Genomic DNA, 17,352 nt, shown 5'->3' with positions numbered 1-17,352 from the left:
ACTGTTAGGATAAGTGCACTTATGCTATAATTGGCTGCAGTTGTAATGTTCGGAAAATAGGAAGATTTTCTTTTATGTATTTTCTAATCAATTTATGAATTAATATCTTAAATAGATTTAAAAAATTATGTATTTTCAGTCTTTTTTTCTTGTTCTTTTAAAAAACTTTAATTGGATCAGTCTATCAATATAAAATGAGCTTCACTAAAACCTGGATTTAATCTCAGTTTTAGTGTCACGAAACCCTTTTCATTTTAAAGGAAAAGTGTCAACTTCTAAAATTTAAAGTTTTAATCAGAAGACATTTTACTGCTCCACTAAGATTTTTTTGGCACTTCTAACAGATTTCACAAAAACATTCAGAACTGCACAAAAAGACAAAAAAAGTCTTGATGAAAACAGATTTTATTTCCACAATTGTGCCATCTTTTCATTTAAGATGTTTTTTTTTGTTTGTTTGTTTGTGTGTGACGTACATCCAGCAACAGGACTTGTAATAAGAGGCAGATAGACACATCTCACACGAATAAGCAAAAAAAAAAAAAAAAAAAAAAAAAAATGTGATAAAACACCACAGGAAAAAACATGATGCACCTGAAATCTTTTCTGGATTATCTTGTAGTGACGTCTTCTGTATGAAGTAGGAGTTAACAGTACAGAGGCAGAGGCAAGAGTTTTGGTTTAAAGAGTCACACACATATAAAAAAAGAAATTACAAAAAAAGATGTTTTTGAGATTTTCCGATACAGGTTTATCAAATGTGATTGGGGACAAGAGGAAAGTGGGCTGGGCTGCCATTAAGGTCACTTGTTAAATCCAATAAGAGTTTACCAGAAACACAAGGGACCAACAACATTCCGCTGAAATGTTCCTCGTCTTTTTCCGAGCAGGTGTGCTTTAGAGAACTCTACCTAGAAAACACAGGAGCCATTGAAAAACGATGGCGATGGCACTACAATGTCAAATTTGTGACCGAAACCTCCAACACTCAACCGTCCACTTGCAGTACTGCTCTGAACACTGTTCACGTCTTTCTGAGACGATTTAAGGAAACAAATGGAGCCTTCATTCAGATTAAGTATACAGAATCAGAAAAAAAAGGTTTCTGCTTCATGCAACAGTACAACTATTCCACAAAAGAAAGCAAAGTCACAGTTCCGATTTGGTTTTTTTCTTTAGTTTTTTTTGCACATTCATACCGAGCAGACATGCATGCGATGTCAAGACAAAAAGAAACAAAAACTTGCTCAGAGAAAACCCTTGAACTTTTGCTTGTTTGAACTCTTCGGGGGCTTTTCTGAAAATCTGTTACAGAAATCCGAGCCTTTCCAACCTTCCTGGCAGGTTTACAGTCGGGCTGCCACCAAACGCGTGTGCGGAGCGTGTACGACGCAGAACATGCGTGAAGCAAATCCCCGCCTGCTTTTGAGTCAGCCTGATCAGAACATGTTTGGGTTAAAAAGCAGAACAGAAAAGTCCTCTACGACCCAAGCTTTTGAAAATTCTACCATGAGCGAGTTCATCTGAACTGCTTAGCTAAACTAAAACGATAGATTTAGGAGAAATAATCAGAGTTTTAAGGTTTAAGATAAGTTTTTAGGGGCAAAAATGAAGCTAGCCTTTGTGTTTTCAAACGGGGTACATTAGCTGCAGTTCTCCAACAGAATCAAAGCAGAGAACCGCTCAAACTTCAATCCATTTTCAAACAGCCCTGCTTCTCATCTGCTTCTGAGTTTGGCGAGGCCTGGGCTTTACGTCAGGAGAAAAGGCAAACTTTGAACCATTTTATTAGGAATACATAAAGTGCTTTGGTCAAATAAAAGAATTAAAAACAGTACAAAACGGTTTCCAAAAGAGAGGTATCAAAACAATGCACTTGGGGTTATGGAGGAAACTGGTTTCTGCCAGACATCAGAGGGTTACTGCGGTAAGACAGAGAGGAATGCTTGTTTGGGGAAAAAAAAGAAAATTTCAGAGATGGGAGGGGTTAAGGGAAGGGAGTTTGGGGGAGTTTCAGCCCAGGATGAGGCTCGACTTGCCTCCGGGGGGATTTCTGCGGCCGGATGCTGCACCTGCAGCCGGTTCTTCAGTTGATGGAGGCTCCTCCAGCTGCTCTGGTCCAGCGTCTCTGTCAGCACTCCTGCTTTCTGAACACAGATCTGGATGGACATTTCACATTTATGAACAAACATAAAGGAATATTTGCTATAATTCAGATTTTTTTAACCCGGGAGAATCCATAGAGACAAATTTGGCAGTTTTCTTTTTTAAATCCTTTTTTTTTCTAATTGCATTTCTTTGGCTGCTGATAATTGCTACAATCCAACATAAATAAACAAAAAATTTCAAATTAACTTTAAAAGCCCAGAAGAAAATTCTTCCCAGATTCTCCAGGGCTAAGGAACTTATAATTAAAATCCTCACACACAGCTCTTCCTAAGGGAATCGAAACCACAAAGTACACAACACCGTCAGGGACTCCTTCTGCTTTCAGGTTCTTCTGCCACGTTTTCAACAGTTCCAAAAGAAAAAAAACACATTTCTGTGCAGCTTGATTCGTCCCCGGCAGCCACACTTTTCTGCATTCTCACTGCTAAGTCCATCAAAAACCATAGAGTTTTTAAAATGCACACAAATAAAGGATAGTTTGTTCAAGCTTTTACAAATACTAGAAGACAAAAACTGCTTACCAGCATCACGAGCAGCGTTATCTTCATCCTGAAAAAAATAAACAAACAAAATCAAGTAATCAGCAGTTAACCTCTTTCACAAATTTACAAACTGACAAAAAAAGATACGAGGAAATGCTTTTAAAGCCCACTGCAGTAGCTGAGTCATAGTTCCAAAGTTTTTGAAACATCCGCTTTTAATCTGCTCCTGATCAACGCGATTTGAATAAAGAAATACCGGTACTCAGAAACGCAGTTTTAAACTTAATTCAAATTAATTAATTCATACCTTTCCTGACTTTTTGTCTTTCCATCATGAGAAAAATGCTACAAGAACATGTTAAAAACACCAAAACACAATTTTCCTTGGAGTTGAGTAGGAGGCAGTGGCTTAGGCGGTTGAGCAGGTCGTCCGGTGATCTAAGGGTTGGCAGTTCAATCCCCGCTACCCCCAGTTGTTGTCTATTCACCCTCCCTGCCTACAGTAAAATGGTAAATAGCGTAAACTTATATAGAGCTTTTCTAGCTACAAGGCCCAAAGCGCTTTACAGTCACAGACCCATTCACCCAGTCACATTTCTTTATTCTGGTGGTAGGCGGGCACCTGTGTTTGGCAGCGGAGCCGCCACCACATTCACACACTGGTGGCGGCTCCGCTGCCAAACACAGGCGCCCGCCTACCACCAGAGGCAATGTCTTGCCCAAGGACGCATCACCTCATTGCGGGAATCGAACCTGCAATCTTACGATCATGGGTCGACCGCCCTACCGCTGCACCACGGCCGTGCGGCTCCATTGGTGTGTATAAATGTCCCGGTGATGGTCAGAGGGCACGCCTCACCATCGCTTACCAACAGCAAGTAGGAATGAGGAGTGAATGGACACATGTTAGCGCTTTGAGCGTCTGGAAAAGCGCAGATAAATCCAATCCATTATAATAAATATTATTATTAAAGGATTGTAGATCTGTGGTTTTGACAAATTCTTTAAGGTCTTCACCCTAATGACATCTGTGTTATGTTTTACTTTGTGCTACAAAACAGTTTGCTCAGTTTTTGTCCCTAAATAACACTTTTAAAAAAACTGATATCTGTCCAAGAAAAAAAATTTAGATGTAATGTTTATTTTGCTTTAAACTAACATGCTACTGATGTGTCTACAAGTTCCTAAACTGGAATAAATACTAACATCCTTTAACCAAATAAGTACCATAAAACATAGATATTCCATCTTTATTAGTACTCACATCTAAACGATCAATTAATAACGTTTTACTTTATTGGCATTCAACTTTTTTGCAAAGTTGTTATGAAAAAGCAACAATCCCACATGACAATGTAAAAAAAAATAACATCCTCATTCCAAAACAACTTCAGCTTCCTCCAATATCCATCTCACTTCAGGTTTCATTTCAGGAATTCCCATAAAACCTGACGGGAGGTATGATCTCACATTGCCAAAAGCCTCTCCAGTATGATTGATGCCATGGTTGCCACCTCTTCTCAGGGGAGCTGATGGTTCACCGCATAGCACGCCTGTGGGCTTCCCTCCTGTAAAAGAAAAGAAACAGATGTTACGGAGCAAGGAGACGTTCACATCCAGTAAAAAGAAAGAAAGTTAAATGTAAGAGATGTGTCTAAGGGAGAAATGTGTACCATTAAATAGTACCAATTTCCACTAACAGAATAGCTGACATTGTTGACAAGAAAGGTTTCAGAACCTTGAATAAAGTAGGGTGGAAAAAAGCTTGAAGTTAGTTCTAACGCCAGGAAATCTGTGGGACTTTGTTTGATTCTCTGACCGTTTGTCTTCACAGACTGTTTTACTGATGTTGCTAATATCGGAAACAGCATTTCTGTTTGGCTTTCACTTTATAACTCTGTGTAACCCACATAGAGTGGATTTTTTATTTACTACTGTATCCAGACTCCCAGCATTGTAACAAGGTAATAAATCAAATAGTTCAAGTACTGCCAAAGGTCTCTTTAGCCATGACTGAGCGTCCTGTGTTTCATTCCTACCACTGGAAAAAAAGCCATCATGTGGAGAAAAAGGGTCCAAAAGAGAACAACTCTGAGAACATGTTGCCCCTGACGCCTTACTGGTACAAAGTCTCTTTGTCACATTTTGCAGTTCTTTAAATGAACAAAATTTGGTTGTTTTGAGATTAGAAAATGTCACACTACAGTAGGTTTCTTTACTGAGCAGGACAGACCAGAGCTTTGTAATACCCCCCCAATCTAAATGGGCATCAGGCAAAAACAAAAGCTGTTCTAGCCGAAGACTTTTTGAGATACACAGATGATATCTGTGATTTTATGAATTCTCAGTTTGAAAATAGTTTAGTTGTCTGAATTTGTCATGTTTTTTTCTGATTCTTTATTATCTTGTATAGCACTGAAACAACATTTTAACTTTATAATTTTCCAGCGGTGTCTAGCAATATGTTGTGTGTGTGTGTGTATATATATTTTATATATATATATGTATATTCTTCGGTTCAGTAAAAAGGGGGAAAAAAGTTACTAGATAAAAGCATAAAGGCCTACAATTTATCTTTTGAAAAGCTTCAAAACTTTTATCTAATAAAAAATACATTTAATACTTAAATATATACCAATGCCCTTCTGTGTGTTGCTCATGTATTGATCTTTTGGCTATCTTATTATTCCTGAAAAGGTATCTGATAACTGGCAGTGTGTAGTTGTTATTGCCCGTGTCTTGTTCTTGCCATTCAGCTGGCTTCTCGGGACTTGCCTTACTCGTTGGAGGTATTTGGCTGTTGCAGCTTTCCTTGTTGCCTGTTCCAGGTTGCCATTTGCTTATGGGATTCCAAGGTACTTGTAACTGTCCTCAATATCTGCTATTGTTCCTTCTGGGAGTGCGACCTTTCCTGTGTGGACTACCTTGCATCTCTTCGTCACCATTCAACTGCATTTCTCAAGCCAGAAAACATCCCAATGTCAGTACTGTAGATCCGGTGGTGTGGATCAGGAAGTCAATGTCACGCTCGCACTTACCATATAGCTTAATCTCATCCATGTAGAGGAGTTGACTGATGGTGGCCACATATCTGAGTCAGTATCCATAGTCAATCTCGTTAGTTATTTGGCTGAGAGGATTCAGACCTATGCAGAACAGCAGTGGGGACAGAGCGTTGCCTTGGTATATGCCTCATTTGTTGGACACTTGTGCAAGTGGCTTGCCATTGGCCTTAAGGATGGTTTTCCGGAGCTTCATTGAGTTTCCTATGAAGGCTCGTAGAGTTCTATTGATGTTGTACAGCTCCAAGGATTCAGTGATCCACGTGTGTTGCCTTGAGTCATAGGCTTTATTGTAATCAATCCAGGCAGTGCACAGGTTGGTGTGGGGTGACCTGCAGTCTTGAGCGACTGTTCTGTCAACCAGGAGTTGGTATTTGGCTCCTCTGGAATCTCTACCAATGCTCATGTATTTGGCAACCCAGGTAACCCAGTCTGGGTTTCCTGGTGTTCATTCTAGACATGATCTTGTCTTTCATGTCAGTTGCTGCCTCGATCAGCGTATCTGTAGTTTGCACAGGGTGGGAGTGTGGTACAGCCTCCTCTCTGATCTGGTGTTTTGGCTTTCTAATGTTGTAATTGTGTTGTACCGCTGCATCTCAAGTTGTGATAGGAGTTGCCATTAGTGAATGTTGGAACATTGAGCTACTAGTTGCTTGGCAGTTAGCATTGATTGTGATTTTGAACCATCTATTATCAGTTGCATTCTCTGCATGTAACCTCTCTGAGTAGAATTACTTGTCTAGTTGCATTCCAACAGAACCTTGTTCTCACGTCTAGTCCATTTCTTGTTCCAATAGCCCATGTGCCATCACAAGCCTAGTTTTGCCGGGGGACGTCAGAGCCGGCACGTTTCATGTAAATAGAAAAATGGCCAGTACTGCTTCATTAGGTTTTTCAGTAGACTGTTAAAGACGTGGTGTACTGGCACTCTGTGGTGTGTCTTTAAGGTGGTATGAGATCAAAAATTCCAAGCAAGGATCCAGTGACTTTCTTGTGACTTGAGCCAGATGCAGAATTAATGGATTTGGATTTGTTGTTTACATCAAAACCAAACATGTTGTACTTTGACCCTGAGGACTGGCTTCAAATGGGATGTGAGTCTCAGCATCAGTAATCATTTTAGAGTTTGTGAAACTGTAACTCAAATGGCGATTACCTAACACTGAGTCAGTTCATCAAGAAATCACATGTCCCCTTTTAATCCAATGTTAACAAGTGAAACTAACAAAACATTCATGTTTAAAGGTTGATTTAACAAACTTATACTACTGTGGTTTTATTTTGTATGTATGGCAGTTGTTTATGATGTTTATGTATTTTTTAGACACCCCATCATTGTTTTTGTTTCTGTCTCTCCGGGTGTTAAAGGGTTAACTGGCCACATCCTTTCTGTCCTGAAGAAAAGCACATGCAGGCACCTAACAACGAAAATTCCTACTAACTATAAGCCTATAAAATAACATGCGCACTCCATCGGACATTTCGTTCCATACAAAAATAAATATAATAAACCAAGGCTGTGTTGATTAACATGTGTAATTATGTGAAAGGAAATTAATGAAACCTTTGACTGTTTATATTACCATGTTTTTCATAAAAGTCGTGTTTTTTTTTCATAGTTTGGACAGGGGTGCAGCCTATACTCAGCAATGACTTGTTTGTGATTTTTTTTTAAACATAAATAGGCACAGTCGTTATTTTCCTACTACTTAACGGTTGCCATTTGGTGGTTGTTCCCTATTACAACCGGTAGACGACACTGTAGGTGTGTGCATCAGTATTTGCTACCGGCAGCAATGCAGGAGAAGAAGTGATGTCCAAAACAAATAGTAGCTGCTTGTTTTCCTCCTGAACTTGATTATATTTTTCTTATTTGCATGTGTACAAACGTGTGTCAAGTTTCATGCGCTGGGTGATTATTACTGATATTCTTTGCACACAAGTAATTAGTGATGATACAAAAAGCTGAGCATTAATACAGTAAATTGTATCGTTGCGCTAAACCAGTGTTTTTCAACCTTTTTTAAGCCAAGGTACACTTTTTCCTTGACAAACATCCTGCAGCACACCAGCATCCAAAAATGTAAAAATGGAGACTCCATAGTCTGTACATTCCCTCCAAGATCTCACGTGCATTTTTTATAATAATTGAGGCAGAAAAAAACAGGATGTTGCACCTGTTCTTCCTATATGTTGTAATAAAAGTTGTGATAGTTTTCAATTATAATTTTCAACTAAATTAACTGAAAACTTGTCCAGGTAGTTGTTTTTCCTTTCAGTTTATTAACAAGCAATTTTATCTAACCTCACTTTTTTCTAAACAGTGGTCTATTTATTTTTTAGTTTATATGATCACAACATGCGTAAAAATTTTACACAAAAAAGACCAACATTTTATGCATGTTTGGGTTCAATTGTAACCACATAAAAAGTGAAAACGATGAGGTTTAATAAGTTTTTCTTTTGTCTTAATCACAAATGTAACTTTACCAAAAATGTTTTATTTCTTTTTGGTCGAATAAATGGTTTCAATTTAGTTTAAATATGTCTGTTGGCCACTTAGCCTTAATCCTGATTCTTTTCTTTTGTTATTGCTTATATTTAAGCTTAACTCTTCAAATTTTTCAAAAGTGAGGTTGAATTTCTACTTGATTACACATATTGTTAGAAAACTAGTTAGAAACATGACTTGGACCAAACAATAGGATGTCTGGCTGTTAATGATAAACACAAATCATGAAGGAAAACCAAACTGTTTATCGCTGATTTCATCAACAAGATGAGAAAACTGTTAAAACAGACTAATGTGTGTATTTGTTGTGCTTTACGACAGTTAATAGAGTAGCGTCATTGCAGAGACTGTTACTTTACTGCTGTTACTTTAACCCAATGCATCATGGGAGATGTAGTGCAAGAACTGACCCCAATGCCAGACAGACTCGCTTCTCTGAGCTTTATTATTTTGTTCAATTTTTCCACGGTCTGACACTGGATTCTGCGGGGAGCTACACTGCTAAGGACGAGCTTTAGCTGGTATTTTTGTTGGGACTGAGAGAATTTCTTGAGCCAAATCAGAACAAGGAAGTGATGAATTTAACCTCTTCTGACTGGTCAGACTGATGACGTATGATTAAGGCTCCAAGAATGATTGGTGGAGACAATTGAAAGGTGCGGGACTTTTCAAAAAAACAGATCTACCGGTATCTGCTAAAACTGCAGATATAGCGGTACTGTCATTATCATCAAAGTGTCTTTATTAGAATCAAATAAACACAAAGAAAAAAGTATTTTATGATCTTTCATATTCCTAACTACTCAGTGTTACCCTGTTTGGATGAACACAGAGCTGATATTCTGGCGATATATCTGGCGATATACCAAAAATGTCAAAGTTAGACTAGGTCTAGATTCCAAAATGGAAATGTCATGTCACCTTGCTAAAGAACATGACTGTGTCATGCCTGCCAACAAACTATCATGACCAATGAAGAAGTAAGAATAAAACAAACCCAAGTTAAGCTACTTACTGGTTAACAGGAATGTCCACACACATCCATGTCATGCTTACAAATCAACTTACTGAAGCAGTCCTGATCTTTAATTATTTTATGTTGACATTTGTTAGTTTTCAGGAAAGCTCATTAATGGTTTCCACGCAGCCTAAATTTACTGGTACAAATTAAAAAAAAAAAAAATTTGTGATTTTCAATGACAAAATATATAAACAGATTACTTGTGTGTTTGAAGAAAAACTTTTTCTGGAGTGGTTTCACTAAAACAAGCTGTTGATCATCTCTGTAAGCTTTTAGTGGTGGCAGAGGCATTCAGGTAACATAAAATAAGAAAAACACCAAGTAATTATTTCTGGAGAAATTCTCATGTAAAGAATTTTTGAGAAGTTTTCATGAAGTTCGTATTAATGAAAAGATTTTCTGCGTTTGCCGAGTTAGTCCCCTTAAAATAAAATAAGAGAAGTAAAGAAAAAGGAAATGAGAAGAAGCACATCTTGGTCAAGCGGTGACGCAAAGACAAATTTCCAAATGTGCAATAAGTCAAACAAAGGATGTCAAGTTCTGAGCTACAAAATCCTTCATGTAAAGTCAGAGGTGACTATGCACATGTCATTAAATGCAAATGGTTGTGTAACTATACAACTTAGAGGGCATTCATTGAATAATAACTCAAAATTATCCACTGCATGAGACTATGCAGAGACCATGCAGCGACCCTACCATCTCGCCGCAGGAAGGGGCGCTTTCGCACATCCTTCTTCCTGTCAGCTATTAGCCTCTACAATGCCTCACAGACACTGACTGAACAATCATTGTTGTTATTAAGTGCATTTTTTGTGTTTTTATTATCCATATGCTGTTTTTAATAGAACTATGCTAACAAGGTAATGTCCTCTTTGTAGAATCAATAAAGTTTTATTCTATTCTAGTTGCGGCAGTAGAGGGATAACTAGTAGTATTAATATTAATAGTTGTAGAAATGGTAAAGTATTCCTTTATAAATGTGTATTTTTGATGAATGCTCAAGACTTGATTTTAAAAAAATACTTTTTAAAGTCTGCAAGATAAAAGTCACAGCCTACAGATGTCAGCAAGTTTGGAGATAGCAGTGAAGTTTTCTAAATTCCCCCCAAAAAACCCCAAGGCAAACATAGTATCAGTTGTATAACAGTTTCGTCACGGCTTAAAAATATTTGTTCCTCATATTTCTGGGTGTTTCAATTTTTTTCTTGTTTTTTGGACTTTTTTTTTTAAGGCGCTTGACTTTTGTCAGTTCAGGTTTTTTTGAACTTCTTTAATTTTGTTGAGTTCTGTCCTTTTTAAGTTTTTACTCAGAATGTCAGCTGTGTTTCTGCTTTCTCAGCATTCAGTAACCTTTGTTTACTTTACTCCTTTATCTTTATCCTTCAGTCATGGCCTGTTTTTCCAGTCCAAATATAGTTCCTGTTCTTTTCATTTCCAGTAAAAGTAGCTTTTGTTGTTTTTTTCTGGATTCAATTGTGCTTCATTCATTAGAGCTTCATTCTGCATGAATTTATCCACTAATTAGGTCCCACATCCATCCCTGAAGCAACATTTTGCAACATCGCCACACAAATTTCACCACCATCCCATAAAAATGGGATGCAATATAATTAATAAATATGTGTTACAAAGATTGGTTCTTTAGAATTTTGTCAACTTTATGAAACATTTCTCTAATATAAATGCAAATTCTATTTTAAAAAAGGTTTCTATTTCCACCACCCCAACACTTTTTTTCACGCTAAGTTTCAACACCCACTTCCATAGACATTTATAGCAATGTATGTGCATTATTCAGCAATGATGGACACCTTTAGGCCATTTAAGCTTCAGCAAGTTATGATCTAGATTCATTTGACTCCAATTCAATTGCTCAATTTCCAGCATCAAAAATTAGAGACACTGTTGTAGATTAACTGACAGGAAGAATCTGTAATGAAAAATGTATTTTATTGCAACACAACTTTGACTTAAATTCCATTTTCCAGCTTACAGAGGAAATTGGCACTAAAAATATGTTTTAATTCTAGCGTAAAAAGCTCTAGGTTAATATTGTTTGGAGACCTATAAACCGCTAGAATGCAGCTTTCACGTCATGAGGAGGAAGGGTAGATCTGTACCTGGTGGGTTGTTCCTTCGATTGGCATAAGGGTCTTCTGGCTCAGCAAAAACACTGGATGCCATCTTGTTTTTCCGGACGGGGGGCTTCTCTTCATCTGCGCCGAATGAAATGTTGGAGCCCCCACCGGGCGGGCGCAGAACCCTGAAAAAAGACAAAAGGGAAAATAAAATCTGGGTATTAGCTTTGTGTTTTTCCACCAATAATCAGAAACAAAATAAAATAAAATATATCAGTGCTGCAGGTAAAACGCCCAAACCAATTTATTTAAGCAGTACATTCAAGCATATTAGGAAATAAGGTGAATCACTCTGGTACAGTGAATAGAATCAAACACACCTAAGAGAGGTGGTTTCAAATAGTTGGAAAGACAAATAATGCTCTACAGTCACAATAAACATGTTGCAACATAAACCGCTTCACAAAATGCAATACGTTCTTCAGAATTGTCAGTCCTGCTTTGAAATAGGACATTTTAAATTATATTAATTCTTTACGAGACTGGTTTTTCCCCTTTTTTTGTTGGATTGGCTTGCAAATATTGATAACTACATATTTTTTTAAATACTTCCTGCTTAGTTTGGCTGCCAGCGCTTTCACGAGGTCCAGACAAAACAGCAGGTAAACACAAGAAATGGGCAGTTTTTCCTCATCGAACTTTGATACTCACTAACTTCTCTTCCCTGCTTTTCTTTCTCGTCGTGCTCTAAATAGGTCACATGGCCATTCATGCGATAAATGAAAAACTAAGGAGTTTCTACAGAAACTTTACTAACAAAGCCATGGGATTAAATAGCAAATGATGGATATACCTTTATTTACTAGACAGACGTCTGATCAAGTCTGGGTTAGGCTGTGAGAGACTTTTGCAAAGGGCTTTGCAGGTATGACTTTTACGTCACCAATGAAACTACTTAGTGACAGATTTATGAAGGCAATGTCCCTGTAAATAAAATCCATTACAGGAAAGTCAAGTTTAAACTTGAAAGTTAAAAATCTTTAAATGCATTCTATTCTGTTGGCACTCAAGAAAATGCAGCCGTTTAAAGTTGCTGGACTACATGCAGAGAAAAAAAAATTGGCAATCTTGCATTCTGACGCAAGATCTAGTAGTACAAAAGTAAAAAACAGTAAAGTAAAACAGTGTTACAGTGGTTTGGACTGCAATGTGCTTATGCTGGTGTGTTTCCAATAAGTGATTAGTCTTTCAGCATTGTGGAGGAATCTTGAGCCCCTCAGCTTTGCAGAGCTGTTGGAATTCAGCCACATTAGACTGTTTTCAAGCATGAACTCCCTTTTAGGGTCACAGGCCCAAGCCGGATGAACTGGCTGATGTGTTTTGGTTCTGTTGCAAAACTCAACAACGTTTGTTTTGGCTTGAGCTTGAAGAGGGAACGTTTTATTTTAGTGCTTCAGATTTTTCTTCAGCAGAATTTTGAGTTCCTTTTACTGCAGGACATCGTCTAAGACCTGAAACAGCAAACAGTCCCAGACCATCACACTACCACCACCTTATCTGACTGTTTGTTTGATACTCCATATCTGAAATACTGTTTTACTTTATACCAGATGTATAAAAAAAAAAGGAGAAGACCCATCTTCAAGAAAAGTTTAACTTTTGCCACAGCGAAACTTCCCAGGAACAAGAACAAAATGTCTTTGAACCAACAGTTTCAGAAATAACAACCTGTCATTTTTAGATTTTCTTGTTCGTTGTGGTTAAAAAAATTGTCATTAATTTATTCAGATTGGACGACTTTTTGTTTGCATCACATGTACATGGAAAGTCAAAGACAGTAGACACCATGACAAGAAAACAAACTGACAAAGTTTGTTTGCTTACTTCCCGACCAATTTCATACATTTTTACCAACATAATCTCGTTCATATCTGTGGTTTTGAACCACTACTGTCATATCTAGATTGATTTTTCAATACATAGTGTAGTTAAACAAAAGTTGGCTAACAATAAATCTATTAATCAATGAGTTGATTCATCCTAAGATCCAGCAAGATCGAATTGGTGAAGCAAGTTTTTAATCGAATCAAAACGAACTATACTATATACTATAAAATAGTTTCAACATGAAATAAGTAAATTATATCGATATTGGAAAATCTTCTTTCTCTTTCGGCTTTTTCCCATCAGGGGTCGCCACAGCGAAAAAGTCGCATGGTAAACTTGGCAATGTTTTACGCCGGATGCCCTTCCTGACGCAACCTTCTCAAAGCAACTGGGCTTGGGACCGGCACAGAAGTAGAGAAGGGAACAGGTAGCAGCCCGGATTCGAACCCTGGTTTCACGGACGGAAGGCGCCGCAAACCAGCACGAGCTAAACCGGCTCCCGATATTGGAAAATACCATTTGGATTTTTACTATAACGTAAAAACGAGCATCACAGCGGACAACACACGCTAGACGGCAGTAAAAAATGATCAAGCCATCATTTCAGTCCAATCTGTGGAAACACTTTGAATTTTGCAAAGAAGCGTGACCGTACAGTGTAGTTTAATGTTCTAATAATGTTCTGTTTTTCCTAATTTTGATGTGGAAAACAACAATGGACTGAATTTTAGGAAACTAAAATAAATACCTCTGAGTGACATTGGTTTAATTTTGGCCAAAGACGTCCTGGATCGGTCATAGATCAGTCAATCGAATCGAAAAGGATCGTTCAAAATGAACCAATCATCGACTATAACAACCATATCAAAAGAAAGTATATGTATATCTCTCTATCTATAGATCTACATCTATATGTATGTATGTATGTATGCAACCTGCTGACATTTGGAGGTGTTGCCAGCTGAAGAAGAGCCCTCGCATGGATGAGACTCAATCATCTTGTGATTCTGCGCAGACCCCACCCAGTTCAACAGACCGACCTTATGTTCTACACGTGGAATCGAAGGAAAACTGAGGCGGTAACAGACAAAAGAAGACATTTCTGCGAGGCCTACAACACCATTTACAGCCTCATTCTGCCCATTAAACGGGAAACCGCCGATTAACAAAGGAGACACAGGGAGGGAGCCGCATGGTGCAGATTGCTAACATCATCATCATGCATTGCTGCATCAATAGAAATATTTTGGTATGGTTTATCCTCAACCACAGCCCTTCACTCCAAGCTTTTAGGGATAAAGCTAGCAATTTAAAAAAGATAACTCTACAAGTATATGTTCGATTAACAAATGAAGGCTTAAATAAGATGCTAAACTTGTTGGTTACATGACAGCTAACGGGTTCGGTCTAAAGGACATCTTTTACCTGGAACTGCTTTTAGCGCCGGGCTCCATCCCTTGATATGTCGTAGTGGTCGTCATTTCTCTTTTTGTTTTTAAATACTAAGGATTATTTATATACTATAACAACAGACGTAACCTACACTTGTGGTGGGGGAAATTTAAGATGCCATTGTTGTATGTGCTAGCTAACAATTTTCAGTTCTTTGCATCCACCTGCCTCAAAAAGGGACAAGGAGAAACAGTTTAGATGGCGACTTCCGGTTTATTTTCACAATAAGATGCACCGACGTGTCAAAATGATTTTTTTTTAACAGGAAAATTAACGCATACAACTAAATAAAAGCTACTTAAATATAAATAGAACTGGTATCATTTTAAGTGAATTATAAAACCAAGTAAAATGCATTATATTTGTTTTTAACTTCCGGTTCTTCCACGTCTCTCATGCTAAATCCTGTCGGCTGCTCCCTTTAGGGGTCGCCAAAGCGAGTCATCCGCCTCCTTCTAACCTTATCTTCTGCATCTTTCTTACTCAAACCACTCTCATGTCAACAACAACAACAACAACAATAAGAAGAATGTGTGATAATAATTATTTTTTTTCTTATTATTCTTCTTATTATAAAAAATCTCATATCCTCCATCCCTGCATCCATGGACCTGCTCTTTGGTGTCACTCTAGGTGTCCTTCCTGGAGGTGTGATCCAAACTCAGCCAGCTTTCCTGTATTTATCTCCAAAAGCTGAGCTCTTCCTCTAATGTATTCCTCTCTGATCCTACTCATCCTCAGCACTCCTGTTTCTTTCTCTGAATCATTGTTTCTAACATGGCTGCTCTCATCACAGTCTTTAACACTCTTACGTCACACATCACATCTAAAACCCCCAGATTCATTCTTTACACCTCTTTCACACTGTTTGCTCTGGATTGTTGACTTTTAAGTCACAGGTCTTGAACTCCAGGCTCCGTGACCCAGTGTCCTTCATGTTTTCCAACTTTTCTGCTTTTGAAGCTCCTTGTTGGCTATGACACCTGATCCAGGTGATCAGCAGCAGATGAGGCAGGATTTCAGAATGAAGATTGACAGAACGTTGGTCTCAGCTTTATCTTTCTATGTGGGGTAAAGTAAATATAATCAAAATGGCCTGCACTCCCAAGTTTAACTATTTATTGCAAGCGTTACCAGTTCATATCCCTGTTACATATTTTAAACCGTTTGACAAGCTTTGCAATTTATTTATATGGAACAATAAGAAACCAAGGCTACACCTGAGGAAACTGCAGAATAGTGCTGAAAGGGGCGGACTTGGAATGCCTAACTTACTGTACTATCACTATGCCTTTTCTCTTAGGCATCTAGCACATTGTGTTCCTACCACCTGAGAGAGCTCCCCCTTGGTTTCCTCTAGAAAATATGGCTAATTCCCCACTGACACTGTCAACTAATCTAGCTCCCCATTCCAAGTCACATCCTGTCCTGTCACATCTTAAGGGTATATGGGAAAAAGTTGCCAAAATCTTTAGATTCGACCCACACCTTCACCTGGCTGCAGGTATCTGGCATAATCACAAACTCTGCTTAGGCAAAACAACCTTTTTCTGGAACTCTTGGTTCCAGGAAGGAGTACTTACATTAAGCGACTTAAATGATAATAATACACTCAAATCATTTGAAAAGCTAAGGCAGGATTTCAACTTACCTCTGCAAGATTTCTGGAGATATCTGCTGTTGCGACACATGCTAGTAACAACTTTCGGTTCCATCACTACAGTCCCATCAAGTTGCAGCATTTTAGAGGACATCAAAGCAGCATTTAGACGTGGACATAAAGCTGCAGCTGATTATAGGATGCTTTTGACAACTTCTGACACCAACACATTATTCCTCAAGACAACCTGGGAAACTGATTCAAATATTCATTTTACAGAGGCAGAATGGAAAGGGATAACCAAAAATATTAAAACAATTTCAAGGGAATTACAAACAAGACTGGTTCAATTTAAGGTCCTACATATAATTTACTGGACACCCAGCAGGCTGCACAAGGTGGGATTATCAAAAACATCTACCTGTTGGAAGTGTCAGAATACTACAGGCACTCTTCCACGCATGCTTTGGGAATGCCCCATAGTCCAGAGCTACTGGTCATCCATACACAATGAGGTGGAGAAGGTGGTTGGTCAAGACGTCCCCTTAAATAGCAGACTTTATGTTCTAGGGGACCCCTCAGTTCTCAGTCGTCTACCATCTCCTCTCTCACAGTTGATCCAAACAACGGTAATGCTGGGTTAGTGAAAGAATGGAAGGGCCTATCGACTCCATCACTTACCCACTGGCAGACCTCTCTGGGTCAACTTGCAGTGCTAGAGAGGTTATCATATAGATTACTGAACAGAATGAATGACTTCAACAGTAAACGGTCTCACTATTTTGAACACACAGGTTAACGACATCTCCAGCTCTAAAAACCAGAAATGATCTCGACTCTAAGTTATGTAATGTTATATCTATTTACGCATGTGTAAGGGCTCACTGTCAGATTTGGCATCTATTTGTTTTTTTGCTGGTTTAGGTATGTCTTTTCAAATTTTCTTTTGTTTTTGTTTGGTTTTTTGAAAGTTATGGGGTTGTTGTTTTTTTCCACAGTAAACTGCATCTCTATTCTGTATTCTGTCTTTGTGTGGACTATTGTAATTTTGTATTTAGAAATGAATAAAGTTTAAATCATTAAAAA

At 38.1% G+C, this 17,352-nt stretch overlaps 1 protein-coding gene across 1 annotated transcript; it reads right to left on the bottom strand.

Annotated features, from left to right (window-relative positions):
- Positions 1 to 387: 387 nt before the first annotated feature.
- LOC101171135 (jupiter microtubule associated homolog 1) lies at positions 388 to 14,870 on the bottom strand. The gene is made up of 5 exons (XM_004065680.4): positions 14,640 to 14,870; positions 11,370 to 11,512; positions 4,122 to 4,219; positions 2,691 to 2,718; positions 388 to 2,159 (listed from the first exon to the last, which is right to left on the bottom strand). The coding sequence occupies exons 1-5, from the start codon at positions 14,693 to 14,695 to the stop codon at positions 2,014 to 2,016; spliced, it is 471 nt and encodes a 156-aa protein (XP_004065728.1). The 5' UTR covers positions 14,696 to 14,870; the 3' UTR covers positions 388 to 2,013.
- Positions 14,871 to 17,352: the final 2,482 nt, after the last annotated feature.

Source organism: Oryzias latipes, chromosome 1 (assembly GCF_002234675.1).
Source record: "Oryzias latipes chromosome 1, ASM223467v1".
Classification (NCBI taxonomy): Eukaryota; Metazoa; Chordata; class Actinopteri; order Beloniformes; family Adrianichthyidae; genus Oryzias; species Oryzias latipes.
This window is presented reverse-complemented; position numbering and strand designations above follow the sequence as displayed.

Bases quoted from the DNA above. Each gene is read 5' to 3' on its own strand.
- LOC101171135 (XM_004065680.4), bottom strand. From the start codon at position 14,695: ATGACGACCACTACGACATATCAAGGGATGGAGCCCGGCGCTAAAAGC. The intron at 11,513-14,639 runs GTAAAAGATGTC...GTCTTTTTTCAG, and splicing joins GGCGCTAAAAGCAGTTCCAG to GGTTCTGCGCCCGCCCGGTG. The intron at 4,220-11,369 runs GTACAGATCTAC...TTTCTTTTACAG, and splicing joins TCGAAGGAACAACCCACCAG to GAGGGAAGCCCACAGGCGTG.